Source organism: Temnothorax americanus, unplaced genomic scaffold (assembly GCF_048541705.1).
Source record: "Temnothorax americanus isolate GAGA-0224 unplaced genomic scaffold, ASM4854170v1 Scaffold3, whole genome shotgun sequence".
Taxonomy (NCBI): domain Eukaryota; kingdom Metazoa; phylum Arthropoda; class Insecta; order Hymenoptera; family Formicidae; genus Temnothorax; species Temnothorax americanus.
Genome location: NW_027509442.1, coordinates 5,027,918 through 5,046,458, shown reverse-complemented (window position 1 = coordinate 5,046,458; position 18,541 = coordinate 5,027,918). Strand labels below are relative to the sequence as shown.

The 18,541-nt window shown below is 39.4% G+C and overlaps 2 protein-coding genes across 5 annotated transcripts in view; one reads left to right on the top strand and one right to left on the bottom strand.

The window, feature by feature from the left end:
• Window positions 1–18,541, bottom strand: part of LOC143900337 (uncharacterized) — a 148,349-nt gene that overhangs the window by 66,808 nt on the left and 63,000 nt on the right. Inside the window, exon 4 of the mRNA XM_077411564.1 lies at window positions 2,975–3,106. Within this exon, the coding sequence (XP_077267690.1) occupies window positions 2,975–3,106 (132 nt within the window). The remainder of the gene's footprint in view (window positions 1–2,974; window positions 3,107–18,541) is intronic.
• Window positions 1–18,541, top strand: part of LOC143900332 (facilitated trehalose transporter Tret1-like) — a 37,821-nt gene that overhangs the window by 11,316 nt on the left and 7,964 nt on the right. Inside the window, exons 2-3 of one of the 4 annotated variants that reach the window (XM_077411555.1) lie at window positions 4,058–4,158; window positions 16,182–18,231. The gene's annotated coding sequence lies outside the window, so the exon portion shown is untranslated. Of the gene's footprint in view, window positions 1–4,057; window positions 4,159–10,623; window positions 10,850–15,547; window positions 18,232–18,541 lie in introns of those variants that run through there. The other 3 variants (XM_077411556.1, XM_077411553.1, XM_077411554.1) reach the window with 3 other exon arrangements.

The window sequence follows — 18,541 nt, the reverse complement described above, 5'->3', positions numbered from 1 at the left end:
GTTAAATCGAGGCGATCGCTAAGCCGTTTTAATCGTATCTGGCAATAACGATGGTGCAGCTGCAGTCGCTGCACTTGTAATTTAATTTTGTCGGAAGATACGGGCGATTTTTAATTGCATCCAAACAATTCGTCGGCAAAGGACAATCACCAAACGTCTCTTTTTTCGCTGTTTTTATATATTTCCTTAATAATTTTATTGTTTTTATAGATTCCCTTCAAAAAAACTTAATCAAAAAGCTTTTTGAGGATTGTAACTAAGTAGAGATTTCAAATACAATTTTAGAAAACTGCATGGCACAAGCCTAAGCAAAATGTACGCTTTAAATCGCACAACGTCTCTTATTTTAATAAGTTACTTTTAGTAAATCCATTTTCAATATAAAAAGCACAGCGACCATTTCCTGAAAGCTACCTTTTCGTTGGAATAAAATCGACACGACTCTTCGCACGTCCATGCGGAATTTCGCGCTCAAGTCGCGTTTCCTTTGATCAATTCGCTCGAGCGGCGCTCGAGAGATTTCCGGTCGAGTTTAAATTCGCGAGTGTCCGTATTCGCTACGAGGAGATGGCTCGAGTGCCCCCCGAATGCACACCAAGTGCACTTCACCCATCGGCAGCCATTCGCACCCCAAGCCGCGCCAAAAAACTTTTCCAGGCTTGCAAACTCCTCTGGATATAGCGAGAGAAAGGGAGAGGGAGGGGCGGGGAAGAGAAAAAGAGGGAGGGAGGGAGGGATGAGAGAGAGAGAGAGGGGAGATAACTCAAACATTCTTCGAAATCGCGACTGGCAATACTCGAGTCGATTTTCTTCCCCACGAAAATTCAAAAATCATCACGTATTCTGCTCGAAATTCGTCTGCAATGATACCCTGGAATATAGAAAACGCGTATGACGAGAATAAAAACATGCGCGAAGCTCAGTTGCGCTTACAAAACTTATTTTTTCCACACAACATGTTATGAATCAAACGGATATCCTATTTTTGCGCTAACGTTTTATATTATACCTATTTATATACACATATTAAAAACGTTTATAAAAAAAAGACTATAGCAAAAAAACAAGTTGACTAAAAATAATAAAAAATCTCTTTGTCGAACATTTACTTTAAATTTTCTCAAAGCTAATTTGACTTTCAAATATTATTAATTTCAATTAAAAAAAAAAACGCAAATAAAGTTTGATGTAAAAAATAATCTTTCGGAAAAAGTGAATTTATTTAGAAGACAACGGCACTCGGTAAGGAAAACACTTTGAATGACTTTTGCTAAATAAAGCGCGTTGAGAAGCTCTCAATTTAATTATGTTTGGCTAGTCGAGTGGGAAACAACGTCCGGAGATCGCGGTATGACATATTATAACAGTTGAACAGAACCAGATGAACGTTAATCTTCCGTCTAATTTCGCCGCGTGCGGCCGGCAACTTATAGTCATGTCGCATCCGTCACTTGACAGCCCCGCGGTAGGATAGTAGGTATATATAATCTTGACGCCATTGTATCAAAAGCTGATAGAACACAAGTCGCGGACAGGGTATATCCGGCTTATATCGACTGGTAACACGCCAGCCGCGACGTTGGTAACGCAAATGAATGCGTTGGCGTTCGCATAGTTCCCAGATGCATGGCGACTAATCTCCGATGCGGAAGCCGCCGGGCGGCCGGAAGCTCAGAACAAAATAGTCGACGCGCCACATGTGACGGACGCGACGAAAATGGAAGGGATGGATTTTGGCAGGCGTGCGAATCGATTTGACACGCGAGTGAATTATCGAGCGACAACACGGCTATCATCGACATCGTTTCCAAACGCGGACAAAAGCTAGCTGTTAGCTATGAAAGTTAGTTTGGCCGAATCAGATTTTTCGAGATTTTTCGAGAACGCGGGATGACACAGTGAAGGCAGAGAAAGAGAAATATATTGGCTGCAAGAAGAATCGAGAGGAATAAATCGCCGGCGCTATAGTGACGTTTTATCCCGCGCAACAATGGCGCGAGAAATCTTCGAAGAGCGACGCGCGCTAGTTCTAATAAATAATGATGGGCCGAGACCGTAGTCCCTTTCTCTTCCCCCTCGTGAGAAAGAACTTTTAAGCGTGTCGGTATTTCGCAAAACGATTCCAAGCTTTTCAATTCAACGATGCGCCGTTTCCAATTAAATCCAATTCAATTAAATCGGTTTTGACGTTTTTCGCATCGCTTTTCTGCAGAAGTTTCAGAAACGAAAGATCCTCAAAGAGGAAAAGAAGTATTTTTTTTTTAAATGCGTTGTAAATAAGAATTATGCAATGATTGAATGTCCATAAAAAGCAAACTCTGTAAGAGCACGAACTCTGTAAGAATTGCTATTTACTTATAGATGTTAATCATAACATGATTGAAAAGTAGATAAATGATTTTAATTATTTAGATGAAGTCGAGTTTTCACTTTTTGCTACAACAAACGTAACTGATGACATCTCGTAACACAACATACATATTTTCCTTTCAGATACATATATGTATATATCTGAATAAAATTAATAAAAAATATTAGCTATGTTAAAACGATTTTAGTCTGCAATTTATGTTAAAAGGGAAATCGGGGAATAATTAGCAATAAATCAACTGATAAACGATGAAAAACAATCGGCGTTATCATCGCCGTAACGATCGTAATAATTCAAACACAAAACTATTCAGATTACGAATCTCTTTGTAAAATTCTGATAAAGTGATGCATATGATCCGCACCACTCGACTTTCATCGTCGATCATCATAAGATAACAGGAAATTTTCGACTATCTCGATTCGCGTGGTTATTTAATCACTAAATCATATTCGTGTACTTTGATAATTGTTGTTTGATCTAATCGATTGATAACTGCTGTTCGAGAATCGATCTTCGACCGATATGACTATAAAGATGCGCTCACGATGCTTATTATTTCGAGCGTAAGAAAATTTAAGTGCAGCAAACAAAATGACTTACCTAGCAGCGCTTGGAAGAGTCTGCTCTTGAAGATCCGTATAACGCGCTCGATGGCTAATCGCAGCTGCTTGTCTTGCGGTCTCGTCAGCTTGGCATGGTAATCCTCGAGGAGCTCCAGAGCTCGGTGAGCTTCTAAACATAAAGAAAAGATAAATGTATAATAGATTAGAGAGAATCGATAAACTAGTTTCTGTTAGACATACATACAAATATGGTTTCGTCGCCATTCATCAAATTTCATCAACTGAACCGCGTATCTTCATTTCATTGTTTATCGAGCATTTCGCCGCCGCTTCGTCATTAGCTATTTCCTTCATTATCGCTACCCTGCTATTTGTATCGCTAATTGATTAACCATATTTGCGAAGCATTACAAATCCGATGTAATTGAATGTAATTTGATGCAATATGTATACCTCCCTCCAAAGCCCTCGTTTTCACACGTTTCATTAATTAAACATCTGTCAGTGCGCATTAATTAGTAGAGTGTGTATTATCGATATTACACTTTCCACGCGTCTAACTCCGTGCTTTTAAATTATTGTAACCAGAAATTTCGATATGAAATTCGAAGGCTTGCGACCCGCGAGCGATGATCCGAGAAATTGAAAATAAGATCAGATAAAAGAGCGAGAGAAAATAAAAGTATTTATTTTGCGTGAGCAAAAAGAATTAAAATAACACGTAATAAAATCGCATTAATGATTCAAATTTTTGGATAAATAAATAAATAATAAGTTTCGTTTATATAACATTTACATACGAAGCATTATCTAAGTATTTCAAAATAATTAAAAAATATAAAGTATAATGATGTCAGTGCTTCGCTAAAAGTAGGTATATTACATAATTTTTTTAATTAAACGTGGCGTGGATTAATGTATATAATGTCCAATCTTCTAAATAAAAATTCTTTGACTCAATATTACTTTATCTTTTGACGTGTATAACGATATTGGAAAACTGTGGCACCCCGATATTACATCTAGTATAAGCGAAAATTTCTCAGCTACGCGCCATATATCTTTCCCACGCACGAAGATCGTATTCAACTTATTTTCGCCATTTTCCTTTTCCTACTAGCCATCATAAACACCACCCCCTTCACCCCTTCGCCGATGTGAGAGAGAATGAGAGTACGAAGCCATTTGGAGGGTGAAACGACTCGAGAATCTCGTGCAATGGTGAGTGCAAGTCCAGAACAAATAACGGCAATTGCATCAGTTTCATGACAACGCCACCAATGCAACAGCTTTTCTTTGCTCTACCGATCTCCACCCTTTCCTCTCTGCGAATGTGGAAAGTGCTCTCATTGCGCACATACAACTATGTCGTTGATATATTTGCATAGATGCCGACACGGGACTGAAGATAATATGAATAATTCAATAAATTATTAAGTCAATAATTATTGTAACCAAAAATAAACTCGCAAAAAACATTTTAAAAAACAAGTTGAGCGTTACCATAAAGCAACCGTGATAACGTTAAAAAAAAATAAGACCTACTTTTCACGGATATTGGAGAAGTATTCGGCTTTTATTCATTAAATGCAAACTTTGCAACGTCGGAATTATCCGTAGTGTATTCAATTAACCAAAAGTAAAAAGAATTAATTAAAAAATAGATAAAAAAAGAAATTAATTAAGATCTATATGAAAGAAATTATAGAAAGCGGAATTGTGATAACAAGAAATCATCTCAAATAAATTTATGGAGAACAATTGCGAACCGTAGATAGTAAATATAATAATGATCTCATCGTTTGTGCAATTAGAGTGATCGCCTGCACACTTGTTGATTCGCGTTATCATTCGTAAGAACCATCGGGATTCCCACAGGATGAATTTTATATCTATCGGACGATTCAAACAGTTTTTCGCTCCCAAAACAGATATTCCGTCAACAAGAAAGATCGCAAACAGGCGGATGATAATACGTCTTTCCTTTCTCACGATTTTCTACTTTGTTCCCATTTTATGATTCACTATGAGCATATCAAACTCTGTCAACAGATATTAGAAATATCTCTATCATAAAAGCGATGAAAAAGAATGAGGAGAAGGAAAGAAAGAGAGAGAGAGAGAAAGAAGCTGGCCTTATAGGATAATGCATAAGTACAATATCGAGTTGTTTTACTTCGTGCGATCTTATTAAGACTCGTAAAACTCACGTAAAATTTTCCTCGGAAAAATATATACAACTTCAACATCAAATTTATTAATTCACCAAAATTGTTTTATAACAAAATGCATTTTTTTTCCTTTCCTCTAATGCGCACGATATAAAATATAACAATATAATATAAAAAGAAATATCAAATTTTACTATCACACGTGTTATATTGCTTATTCGAGCGCAACGATTGTTTCATTCCTAGGAACTCTTTCATGCTTTATACATTTGTAAAGATTCGCATCAGTAAAACACCTGAAATATAGCCAAGCATTTTTCCGCATAATTCTTAAAGCATATCACATGCAAAAAATCCGTGCAACAGGATATCGATTCGTGCTTTTTTACTTTAATAAAAACTGTTTTTCCACAAATATTTACATCCATGAGCAAATGAAAAAAGCGCGCCAAAAATGTGCCATTTAATAAAATCATCTGATGTTATGATCCGCGCGCAAAATGGAGAGAAAGCAAAAAGCGATGCGACTCGTGTTCAATCAGTGATATTATATACGAAAAAATGTCATTGATGCAATGCTGCTGCGAAAAATTCACCGTTCCAATGAGAGAGAGAGAGAGATGAAAGATCGAGACAGACGTCCGGTCTCATTTGTGCATGCTTCCGCGTGCGAGAGTGCAGAAATGAAGATTGGATGAAGCGCGGGAGAGGGACAGAAGAACGAAAGGAAGGAAAATTTCTCAGTGCCGCTAATAACATGGCAATGAGCACGTCATCCACCTTCAAGGGACACTGAAACTATGCCAAGTATGGCCGTTTATCCAAACTTTATGGTTCATCCGGCTGCACGTCGCGCTTCGTGAATTATAACGCCGTATCTCCTTTACGAGACGCGACGCTGCGCGCTCGATTTTCACGAACACGAGGCGAACGAACGAGCTCGTCACGGTCGTGAGGGGGCCATGTTCGCCAAGCTCCTTATGGTCCCCACGGTTCCGGGACTTGTATCAAGAGATACGTTTCTCTCTGCAACGTTCGTCGAGTTGATCTCGTCACGTCGCATACTTTTCGGAAAACGAGCATAATTATTATACTTGTACATTGGACACTAAATATTATGCTGTAAACTTTTCTTGCGAGAAAATAACGAACAGAATCATTAAACACACAGTAATCTTGAAGACTGAATCAATGATACGAGACATCGTATATAAATGACAAAATAAATGACATGTACTCTCGTTCTAAAACGATATATCTGAAACTTTTTAATGTTTATGACCTAAATGAGACTATAATTGACTGTGTACATGAATTTTATGTAGACGCCGATAATTATAAGCCATGTTTAATCTAGTTTCGTTTCTGTTCAAAGTTTGATCTAAGGCAATGGGTGTCAGAAGAGCGACATACTATTATTTTCGTCTTTCATTACGTGGGCCGCTGACATAGCTCGCACGCAATAATTAAAGGAAGTCCCTCCTCTGCGTTCGTCTAATTAAAGCGCGGTATTTATTGAAGTGAATTACGAGCAGTCTCCTCTCCGTTTCGTAACGATGCAGGACAAGTCGACGAAATCGCAATAATTATTTCGTTCGTAACAGTTACGTAAAGGCAAATATTACGAAAAAACATCGAATTTACACGTTATCTTGCAACTTAAGTACGGGTCCCAATGAGCGCAGAATTTTTTTATAGAACTGATACGCACATATGTATGTAGGTCGATGCATTTACATATGAACGTCAACAAACTCTTCAGCGCAATTTTATATGGCAGTAAATTCAGAATTCATCATTCTGGCAGGAAAAACGAACTATCGACAAACTGTCGAGCAAGAGCGTGGGCTAGAAATCTCGGCTACATACAATGCACCTGATGCACACGTGTAAAACCCGTTGAGATCCCACAAACAATTTCGATCGCGCTTATAATTTATATGATAACGTCACGTTCACGTAAACGCGGATCCTAACTGGCCATAATATACGATTTTTTTCTGAACAGCGTAAGAAATAAAGTGCTTGTAAAAAGAACAGTTGTTTTTTACAAAACAAAATCGAGGTGTCGTAACGTGCAAAAATTCTGTATCTTTAAAAAAACAATTGAACTTTGTGATAAATTTCTTTTGCATCAGAAGAGTTATTGTACTACTTGCGTTCAGCAATAAATGTTAATCTATCACTCACATTTATAAAACCATATATAAAGACAAATGGAACGATTGTCACGGCAAAACTCGTGAAAAATGAGCCATGAAACATGCCCGTGTAGTATATTGCCTCGTATACACGCAGAATGTCAGAAAAGGGACAAATGCTTTGTTAGTATAAGTATACATTCCTGAAGCGCAGAGACGCACAAAATTGTGAGACAAAAAAATATAGCAGACTGGATTTTTACAAGTAACCGGACCAAATTAAAGCTTACTGAATAAAAATAACACTTGAACGATGTAGAACACGCAGCAAGGGAGCCGAAGTAAACGCAGGTCTACAAAATCCGTACGCACTTATTTTTGGTTATAAAATAATTTCATGGTAAGAGGTTAAATTCTCGTGAATCTAATTCAATCGACTGATCAACAATCACGTACTAACCAATTTTGCGCGAAAACGTTTAATCCGTGATATGCCATACTCGTCGTGATATCTAGTGCGCGTAGGGTAAACAAGCAGGCCACGAATACGAATTTTCCGAATTTGCGACCCGCAAAGATATCGGCTTGTACCTGCAGAATTATGTAAATTCCGAGTAATTGGATTCTCTATACCCTTTCTCCCCTTCGCCGCTTTGTGCGTGCCATGTTTGCAGGGATACGCACATACGTTATCTTTGAACTCAATGAAAAAAAAAACGAAAAAGGTCGATGTTTCATTAACGAAACGCAAATTAATCCATATCATTAACCTTTATCAAAAATTTATTTATTCCAAAAAATTTGCTTAGTTTTAGAGGTTTGAATTTATCCACTGATATGAAATCATGCGAAATGTTAAAGATACAAAAGATTCTATTAAAATTTCGATAAAATAATTTACTAGATTAATGCAAAAAATAGTACTCAATTCTAATGGCTTGCGAATAAATATAATGTTCAATTTGAGCTTTATTTTAACAATATTTAATATAAAATTCATTTAGTTACATTAAATTAAAAAGACATTTAATGCTTATGTAAATTCTCGGTTCGTTGCGTATACGATTCGGTTAGATCTGCGATCCTTCCTTCTGCTATTACTAGAAAACATGAATCGAGTAAGTATGCGACTGGCATGCAAACCGCGAGATCCGCTATTTTACAATCGACAGGCCGCATGCCGGCAAGAGGGAGGGCATATCAGAAGCACCGAATTACCATTTAGTCTAGTTATCTCTAATTACCAGCGGCGATGTGGAACAATGCGCGTCCGTGTAATATTAAGGAACGGTCCAGATAGTCGGCGCGTAACTCGACGTATTCAAAGTAGTTGAATAATTGCACGGATTCACGATTCACCTCGCGCGAAACACAGAATAGTGATTCGATTTATCTTCGAGGGGCAGAAGGTACACTTGCAGCAATTAGGAAACGGAACGGATATGAAACGAATCATTATAAAGCATGTAACGTTCCATCACATGAATCACGCGGACACTCGAGAGAAAATCATCAGTAACAACATCCAACAATCGCGGAATTCACAAATAAAATAAAGAAAATGAAATCCCTGCAAGAAAAAGAAAGAAGATGAAAATAATGCGTGGTAGGAACAGAAAATATAAACAATAGCTTATGTAATATGAGAAATAATGTCACAATATTTCTTGTAGATAATTTTTATTTCTTTTATATTCGTGAATTAAAGTTTGCACTTTAATGTTCGTGAGACTGTTGAAAAAAGTTGACGTTTCCTATAGCTTTATGCTCCGCACCGTCGCATACATGTAATCGCGTTTTCTCTGCACTTCCCTGTATATGCGTTGACAAGCGTGTCTTAAAGGAAGCTTTGCTACAGTTGCATATGCAGCGAGATAATACAACGATACGGGAACATCAGAGACACTTTTATTGAAATCGGAAAGTGTTCGACATATATGAAGAAAGAGCAGAGTGTATATCACTTTGATCAAGATAAAATCGAAATGGCAAAAGGTAATACACTTCGCGTTATACTGAAATTAAAAAAAAAAAAAAACAAAGGCACGCGCGTATTCTCTCGGACCACTATTCGACATTCTCCTTAATTAAAAATGTCATCGAATAATCGACTCGCAAAGGTCGCGCTTAGATCATCGAGACTGTACATGCAGGGCAAATAAACAGAAAATAAACAACTTATTCTTTCCATCTTGTCGGTGGCACTGGAAGAATAGTTGTGCGAAGAGAGAGGATCGTATCGTACATATGTAGCAGACAGTGGATGGGAGCTGGCAGATGCAGAGACACTCGACGAGAAAGCGAAGCGGAACGTGAAGAATAAACTGGTTGGACGATACAGCATAATGTGCAGTTGACGAGGGAAAAATGCAACGGTTTTCTATGACCGCTCGAATTGCACTTCGCGCTAGTGAGGAAATTAAAGAACAGAAAGTAATCGTAAATCAATTACTGTATACTTAACGATCCACTTATTTGTCACTACTTGCAGCCAGTGTGTTTTTAGTACAATCTAGTACTGAGCAATTCACTTGTGCAGTTATAGTTACCGGCTCAAAAATTAACGTTAATGGTATCTCGTATGGATTAAGAATAGGAAAGCTTGTTGCGAATAATTAAATCATTTAATTCGTTTTTTTTTTCTCTCAGAATGTGCGCCCACTTCCAACTATTTTATCTTATTCTTAATCGCGCTATTGTCAACCGAGAGGAGAGAACAACTTCCTATAAAGCAGATTTGCTGGCAGATGCAAAGATACTTTTCTCGAGAGAGGAAGCCAACGCGGAAAGTAAATCGGTCACCAACGAGCAGGGAGAGAAAGAGAGAAGGGATAGAGTGGGCGGAGTGGAAGCAGCTGGAAAAGTTGACTCGACGTCGCGAATCCTTTTTCCTTGCGCCTCGACTATGAGAAAATGTGAAACTCCTTCCGCGTTCTGGAGAAACAACTGTCTTTCGTTCTCCCTCAACCTTTCTCTTTCTCTCTTTCTGAGACCATGCTCGCTATTCTTATTCTCTCCGATCCTATATACTATATTAAACGCTCCTTTCTTTCTCTTCTTTTTTCTCTAATGGTTATTGCTATCATATATTTTCTATTATTTATCAGCAATTAGCAGATAATACCGCAAAGTCGAGAAATTAATGTTATCGATATTCGATATGTTCCTTAATATATTTTACAGTCCAAAATGACAGCTCGTGCATTGAGCTCACATATTTTCGACTAGAATCCTTCAAGTTAAAGCGCTAAACGCAAATTAAAGCTGATAAATATATATAAGCTGCTTTAAATGAAATTAATAAACGTGATACGCAGAACTGCTATTAATTCACGTAGCAATCTATATAACCCCAGGTCCGATGGAGTCGAGGCAACTTGCGGAAGAACGCCCGTCAGTTGTAGGATTAATCACGGCCACGTGTCAAGCGGCGATGTAAGCGATGGACAATAAAGTAGAAAATCGTGAGCGAGCGGGGTTCAAAAGCCGACAGTACAACAAACAGCGCCGATTTAATCCGCGTTCTGCGCACGACGGTTAAAATGGACCACCGCCCAGCCAGCCAGCTATCCAGCCAGCCAACGGTCGTCCGAATCAACCGTAGCGTAAAACCGCGATAATCTCGATGGTCATTTGCCTCCACTCTCTCGCTCGCAAATTTTTCCGCCCTGAGGAATCTTTGTCGGCTTATCCATATACATCCAATTCAAACGTGCCATCGCTTCCCTCTATTCCCTCTATTAACTTGGACGCGCAAGATATTACTTCGCATTACTTCGACACAAAGATAGCACGGTTTGACATCGGGCTCGTGTATAAAAGAATAAAAGGAAATGTCTAGAAAATGAGAGGGCTGCTCGCGTGAGCGGAACAAATCCTGGAAAATTAGTGCGCACACAATTCTGCCGGGTTATTCATGGTTCGGAGTCGCGAGAAGGTAAAAAATCACCAGGCAATCCTTTCTCGAGTGTCACTGACGCCACGGCGCTATACAGTATCAATTTCCCGTTCTGCTCTTTGACGTCGTCGCCCGCGCGTAAATCGTCGCGCAGCAGCGGCACGACGGAATATTAAATCTCGCTACTTTAATTGTTGTTACCCGATTCGCCGTTGCCGATTCGACAAATCACAGGCCGCGGATAAATCACAGCGATACGCCAGTTATAGAAACGTGTAATCTCTCGTTCCTTTTTTATTGGTTCCAAATTCTTTTTCCTTTTTTTTTTGCTTTTTTTTTCAAAAAAGCTGGCTCTGCGTTGAGTCGGTTGGACAGCAAAGGCGAGAAAAAATAAAATTGACAGTGCGTTTTTCGCGCATAGTAAAATTTTCTTGAAATTGTAACAACCAATTGCCGGAAAAAAACGCTGTCAATATTGTTCCGAGTAAATAAAAAGTAGATAAATAAGCAGGTAAATCGGGACCTGAAATTATTATCTGTTTGATTTGCTCGCAGCATGATAACGTTGCAATATCCTCCGATAACCGCGCTTTCCGTCACTCGTGCGTGTTTACATATGCAAGGTACATCGAAACGAAGTAGACAAGTAATAAATATACCAAGAATATCTTCCTGCTAAATTGACGTAAACATCGGTTGAAGCTACGAGTTCAGGAGCGGCCAGACCAACGCGATTTGATAATAACGTTAATGACATGTCGCGTTGATAACGCGCCGATCGATAATGCCTTTCTTCGAAAGGCAGCCGACAAAAAGCGAGTTTCACCGGAAGATGCAGCGGATGTGTTTTACCCTTTGTTTATTCGACAAGCACTCCACGGCATTTACGTGTACAACCCTCAACCAGGCGCAGTCCAGCGCCGCGTTTAACCGCTTTATTATGCAAAATCTTTCGTTATCTCTCTCTCCCTCCCTTTTTTTTCCTATATCTAAGTTCGGCCTCGCGTTACGCTCGCTTCCTTCCGTCCGCTGCGCGCGATGATCGCTCTTAACGTTACGCTAATCCCGCTGATACCCCGGAAATACACGCGGAAATGTATGTTTCGCTTAAACGTAACTTCCCGTAGGAAACTCCTCGCGAGCACCGAGTTGACTTCCCGAATTAATTATCGCACTTTCGTCGTCCGCAAGCTTCGTACCAGCGACAGACGGAGAAGGCCGACATTTGAAGCCGTAGAAATAATTACAGTGGCCTTCCATGAAAATTCGAAACTCCGCCCGACTAAAACCAACTGTTTAAGCGTCTCTCTGGCCGCGACTGTTACAACGGAGTGTAAACTCTTACATATCAAGAACCACGATATACCTAATCGACACTTGGCTTATCTCTTTGAAATTTACTCGAAGGAGCCAGCGCAGAGGAAAATTATTGTAGTGGTAATTTCTAATGCCTGCCTAACAATAAAGTCTCTTTGTATTGCGTCGCAACGTTTCACCCGCTCGTCGACTCGATTAGCAAAGATACTTACGATATCGTTCGAGGTAGAGAACAGTAGGAAGATAACAGCACATGCCGTTATCCCCGTGTACGTGGGTATACATGTCTGCTAATTAACAGTTGATCCTCCGGCGGTGTGATTGTGTGGCAATACTGTATTCCCGGATCTCCATCGGCCCAACTGGTGCCAAATGGTGAAAGATTTCACTTGTCACTTTGAGCAGGCAGACCACATTTCTCGCGACGACTTATTCCGGTCGATCGGGAAAAGTTTTCAACGTCTTCAATGACAAAAAAAATCAGCAATACGTAGAAAGAATAAGCACGCGGCACGTATACTCGTGAAACTTTCACGAGTTTTTCGCTGATCGGGTCAACGATCGAGTCTTTCCAACGAGAAATCTGCAGAGTAAATGGTCTTTGAAATATCGTTAATTCGATGTGGTCTCTTGATGTTCATAAACTTTGACACTTTATAAAACGTTCGAGTTACCTTTCCGAATGTACATCTCAGATTATCACCGTTGTGTAGAATTTAACGTAACGTGGATTTTAAATGCTTAAAAATACTGTCAGTTTTACATAAAGAACGTTGTTTTTAGTTTTATAATTTTATTTTGTTTTGGCTATTTCAATATTAAATGATAAATCAGTTCCCACAATTGCGCGATGGACTATAAGCGAATTATTTCATTTTCAAGGAAACAACGACGGTACACATATAACGCAATATCGTGATACGCAACAGACGTAAAATCTGCCGTTGAAAAAATCCGGTGAAATTCGCACGGGATGTTAGGTCTGCTCAAAGCTTCGAATTCATGCAAAATAACGCTGTGAATATAACATTTGGCGAAAACGATTTCATCTAAATTATCTGCCAAGAGTATCCCCCATACATCAATGGTAGCGGTTACGCAAATTTTCATGATTTGCCGGACAAATTTACTTGCTCAAATTAGAAATAAACTCAATTAAAAATAAATAAAGAAAAACGAGATAAAATTGAAATGCAAAAATGTCTCGAATTGTTTACCGTTTGTGTTCAACCAGATGCGTGTCAAACGATCGCGTAGAGCAAAAGTAACTGTTTGTCGGCGACGGTAAAAGACCGATTATGCAACAGCGAGCCGGAAATACTTGCAGTCAAGTGCACACACGTCGGGCGTCACACGTGATGCGCGCGGTCGCGGGCGTCTGCATCCGACGCGCAATCAATTTTCGGAGCTACGCACCTGTCAACAGGTTAATCTCTCTGCCATGCCGTGGCACGCGGTGGCAACTCTTTCTTTCTGCAATTCGCTAGCATTGCGTTTACGTTTGCGTTTAAGGGACATTACCGATCCGATATAGTTACCGCGAAACTTGACGTACCTCGAAACAAGCCCAGGAAACATTTCACTGAATCAATTTCATGATGCATTATGTCGATGACAAAATTATTGTTTAACTTTACGTTATGTTGTATAGACATAAACAAAAATCAATACTTAAACTTTAGATAACACTGTCCTGTGTTTTATTTAACTCTCTCATCGATTATTTACCGGAGTATATTCCTCGCAAAATTGATCGTGTCCTATCCCTCTTCACGACGCAATAACGTTAAACGTTCTCGGTTAACGAGTCACGTGAGATTGGCATTATTCTTGCGGACATTTAAGGGGCGGCGGCAGAAGCGATTAACGTTTCTCGGCGCTATGTAACATTTTGCATAACGAGTAATTACGATGGCGGGATTGTATTTTTATTTACAATAGACTGTCAATGCGTTTCACAACGATGCCAACGATATTTTTATCACGTACTATCGGCGCATTATGCCTACGTTGTTCGATCGTTCAGTTCGCAATTTCGGCTGCGTTTAACATCGCCCGGACACGATCGTCGACACGTTCTAATTATGTAATTTCTATGGAAACAGTTCCAATTTCCATAATGAGCCTGCGAATGAAATTATTCGCGGCCGTTACACTAACCGAGGGACCAACCGGAATTTGTGTGCATCTCCGCCAGTCTACAACAGTTCGAGAATGACGATTACGCTGAATATGCCATTCTACGGCTTGTTATAGCATCACCTCGCAATCAATTACCAGATGAGTTCACCCGGAATTTTGAAGCGATGAAAACCACGCTTCGTACACATTTCCTCGTAAAACGTGTCGTTTCCATAGAGAAATTGAGCTCATTGTTGAAAACGTTAATTAGCCGATAATTACATGCACAATCACGGGTATAATCGAATATTGCTGCATTGTTTCTTAAATAAAAAGTCGATATAATATATCTAAATTGCCGTTCTTCTCAGAGCGCGAATAAAATAAATATTCATAAGGTATTATCGTTAATGATCGTATAAAATAATACGTGCCCGTTAAAACTTTGCATCACTAAAATGTATTATTATGAAAGAGAAAAAAAATTCAATAGTACGCGAGTTTTTCTTACAGTTTTCGCGAGGAAGGAAACTCGACGCTACGAGGGCTCTCCGTTATCTTGTTCGTGTACTTACGAGTTAAGAAGAATCTCGAGATGCCGGAGGAATTGCTATTTATCGTAATGAAAAACGCAGATGTACATGCAGAGAAAAACTGTAAAAGGGGGAAAAATACTACTACCGATAAAAGAACGACTTACAAAGCCTTCGTTGTTGAAATTGTAATTTTGATCTGCGAAACGATGTCACGTTTCGCGCGTGCGTATGCAAAGTTATACGCATCAAACGACATAACGTAACAAAGTCGCAAGCAAAATTATCGATATTTACTGACTGCCAGACATTACATGCAAAAACGGCAAGTAAAATCAAGTAAAATCGACGAGTAACTGAAACTAGTCAAAACAAAAATTCGGCGTTGCAAGCGCGAAGTCGGTGAAGAGTCTATTCGCATATTCATCATATAGATTTAGCAGATTTTCTGGCATTTTCCGGAGTATCTTATGCAAAAGAAAGAATTAATTCGTAATTTTATTACGTATTTAAATCGTCGAACTATATATGCGCTCCTCCCCTTTCCATCAATAAACAAATTTTTTTTCTGCAATTTTCGCACGCAAGCATGTATCACGATCGATAACGTAATGTTATATGCGATTGTATAATTAATGTCATTACAGAAATAACAAATATCACGTGCTAATTTTTCTGGCACGACATATTTGCCACGCTTTTAAAACTGATAATACTTGAAACTTGGTATATGTTTAATACGCAGAAATTATCACGTGTTCTTTTCCCTATTATTTATTTAAATGAGGTTAAAATATCAAAACGTATAGACACAAGCGTTCGAGAGATTATCAGTTGACATATTATATTTCTCGTGAATTATAACAAACATCCTCTCGGAGAAATCGAGAGAATCCCTCGAATTCTCCACACCAGATGACACTTGAATGACACGTGATTTTGAAAGCTTCCATCCATCACGTTAGTAATCACTCCCAGTTACACACAACGCATTCGCACAACGCTATTGCGCATAATCACTCGGCGATTCTTGAAAAATTCATTCACGAATTTTTGTTTGCAGGCTCGTTTGCGGAATAGCGTCTTTCGCGGAGATCATCCTGACGAGGAGGGAACGAATACGGAGAATTCACGCGCGAAATTGTGGGGCCGACTGGCGGTAGGGTCGACGAGAATCGCGAATCGAATCCACGGCACATCCCCGCGGCCCTGTCGTCGAGGACGAAGTCGCGGAGCCACCACCGATAACGAACGCGAGAGAGAGAGCTTCTCCGCATAAAGAAGTTTCGCGGAGGGGTGCGCGCACACGCTCGCGGCTCGCGTTCACCCGCACGGAGCGGCTCTAACCCGCTGACTGCCGGAGTCGCCCCTTTTCCACCCGCCACGACCCGTCAGCCCCTAACCCGGAGGCTATCCCCTGGTCCCCGCGCGGTCGACCTACCGTCACCCACCTACCCGACCACCCCTGCGCCAGCACCGCCAGCACCCTATACTACCATCACCTCAGCCGTCACCTTCGCGAAACCGCCGCTCTTCCCGCCGCCGGTGTCTATTACCGCGGTGATGTTGACCCGCTGCGCCTTTTGCTTGTGAAATCTCCCGACTTTTTGTTTCCTCCATTTTTTTCTCTTTTTCCCTTTCATTGTATTTTCGTCAGATAAGTAAATCCTGTGAATATCGGTTTCCGATGTCGCCATACGGCACCAAAATTGAAGGATTAGGAAAAAGCCACATTTCTAATTTGAGAAAATTGAGGAACGGTTACGTTGAAATAATGTTCGGTTACTAATTCATTCATCATTGTAAGAATCACGACGCGATAAATTGCTCACGCATATGTATGTGTAAAATATTCCGTGGCAGATATAGAGATATTAAAACGAGCGATATTATAAAAGGGATTACGTAATTTGGATTTAAATACGCCTCGCTTTAAATAAGGAAGAAATATCGCAACGCGAAGACGTGAAAATGACTTTCAGCATCGAGTTCCCGTTTCTCTTATCGGCCGAGTCGAAGGCCTTTTCAACTCTCGAAGAAGATCTTTCGAGAGAAAGAACGTATAGAGCCGACGTGGAACGGAATGGAAGAACTCGTCAGCCAATCTAATAGCTTTTTACGCCTTATTACTCATCGTTGCGCTCAACCGAATAGTGGTTGGAATAGGAAAATGCATGTAATACGTTCAGCCGAATACGAATAAACCGACCGAGATTCACCGGAAAGAATGTCGAGCAGTGTGGCAGCTAATACAGCGAAAGGAAATGCGTCTGTAAATCTTTGGAACTTTTAAAAGACAAGCATGACCCATCTTCAATTCGTTTGCACGCAGAAATGATTTGCTGACGCACGAAAAATTTTGGTAGACGCTATCGCGCGAATTCTGGAATGGAACATTGTCAATCGTCTAGTTTAATTGGATGAATTTAGGATCAAAAGACAAATGCTTTTACCATGCATCGCGTAATTGATAATATCATCCAACATACATTTTGTAAAAAATGTAACAATAATAGATTTTTTTGTCTTTTATATGTGAATTCAAAGAGTAAGCTTGTCTATCAAATCTAATTTTCTATTTCCTTCACAATTTCAAAGAAATTAAGAGTATTTGTTTAATATATTGTATTTCCGTGTATACATTTTAAATACCTTCCAAATAATTTTTAAACAAAATATCCTCATTAGGTACATATCATGCTGCTATTTAAAAAGCAACAAGAAAAAGAAATTATTTGAAAAAACGTACTATATTCCTTTATTTCTGATCGTCTATTAAATTAAGAATAAGCTCTATTTAAAAGTTCAAAATCGCGCGCGCTTATTAAATTTATAAGGGAAAAGATAGATCTTACTGATTAGTATAATTAATGGAATGGAATGAAACTCGGCCGACGTGTGTCACATTAGCAACGCAGAAGTGGATGTGAATCAGGCAAAAGCGAGGAATCGCGCCTTCTGTGGTCCGTTTGATCATGATCGTTTGACGATGGCAGCAAAGAGACCTCGAGAACCACCCTGATGACAAGACAGACCGTCGGAAATAGGAGGAGCAGATGAAGAGAAGAAGAGAGTGATCTATGTTCGAGGAGATTCGTCGTACCAAGAAATCGGTACGTCGGTAGCAATCGCTTTCTAATCAGTGCAGTTGTAATGACAAATTATTATAATTATCTGAGTTACATAAAACGCTGCGTATTATCATTAATAATTTGCAAAATATCATCGTTGGTATTAATTGAATATTATAGGGACCATCAACACATTACTGATGTGACTCATTGACATGTAGATATGTAAAGTACAACCAACTGTAATTTGCACAAGTTAACATAGCCAATGATATAACATTAACTAAAAGATTTGTTACACTGAGAAAAAAAATTGTTAATCCCAAGAAATATTTAGTTCGATACGTTCAAC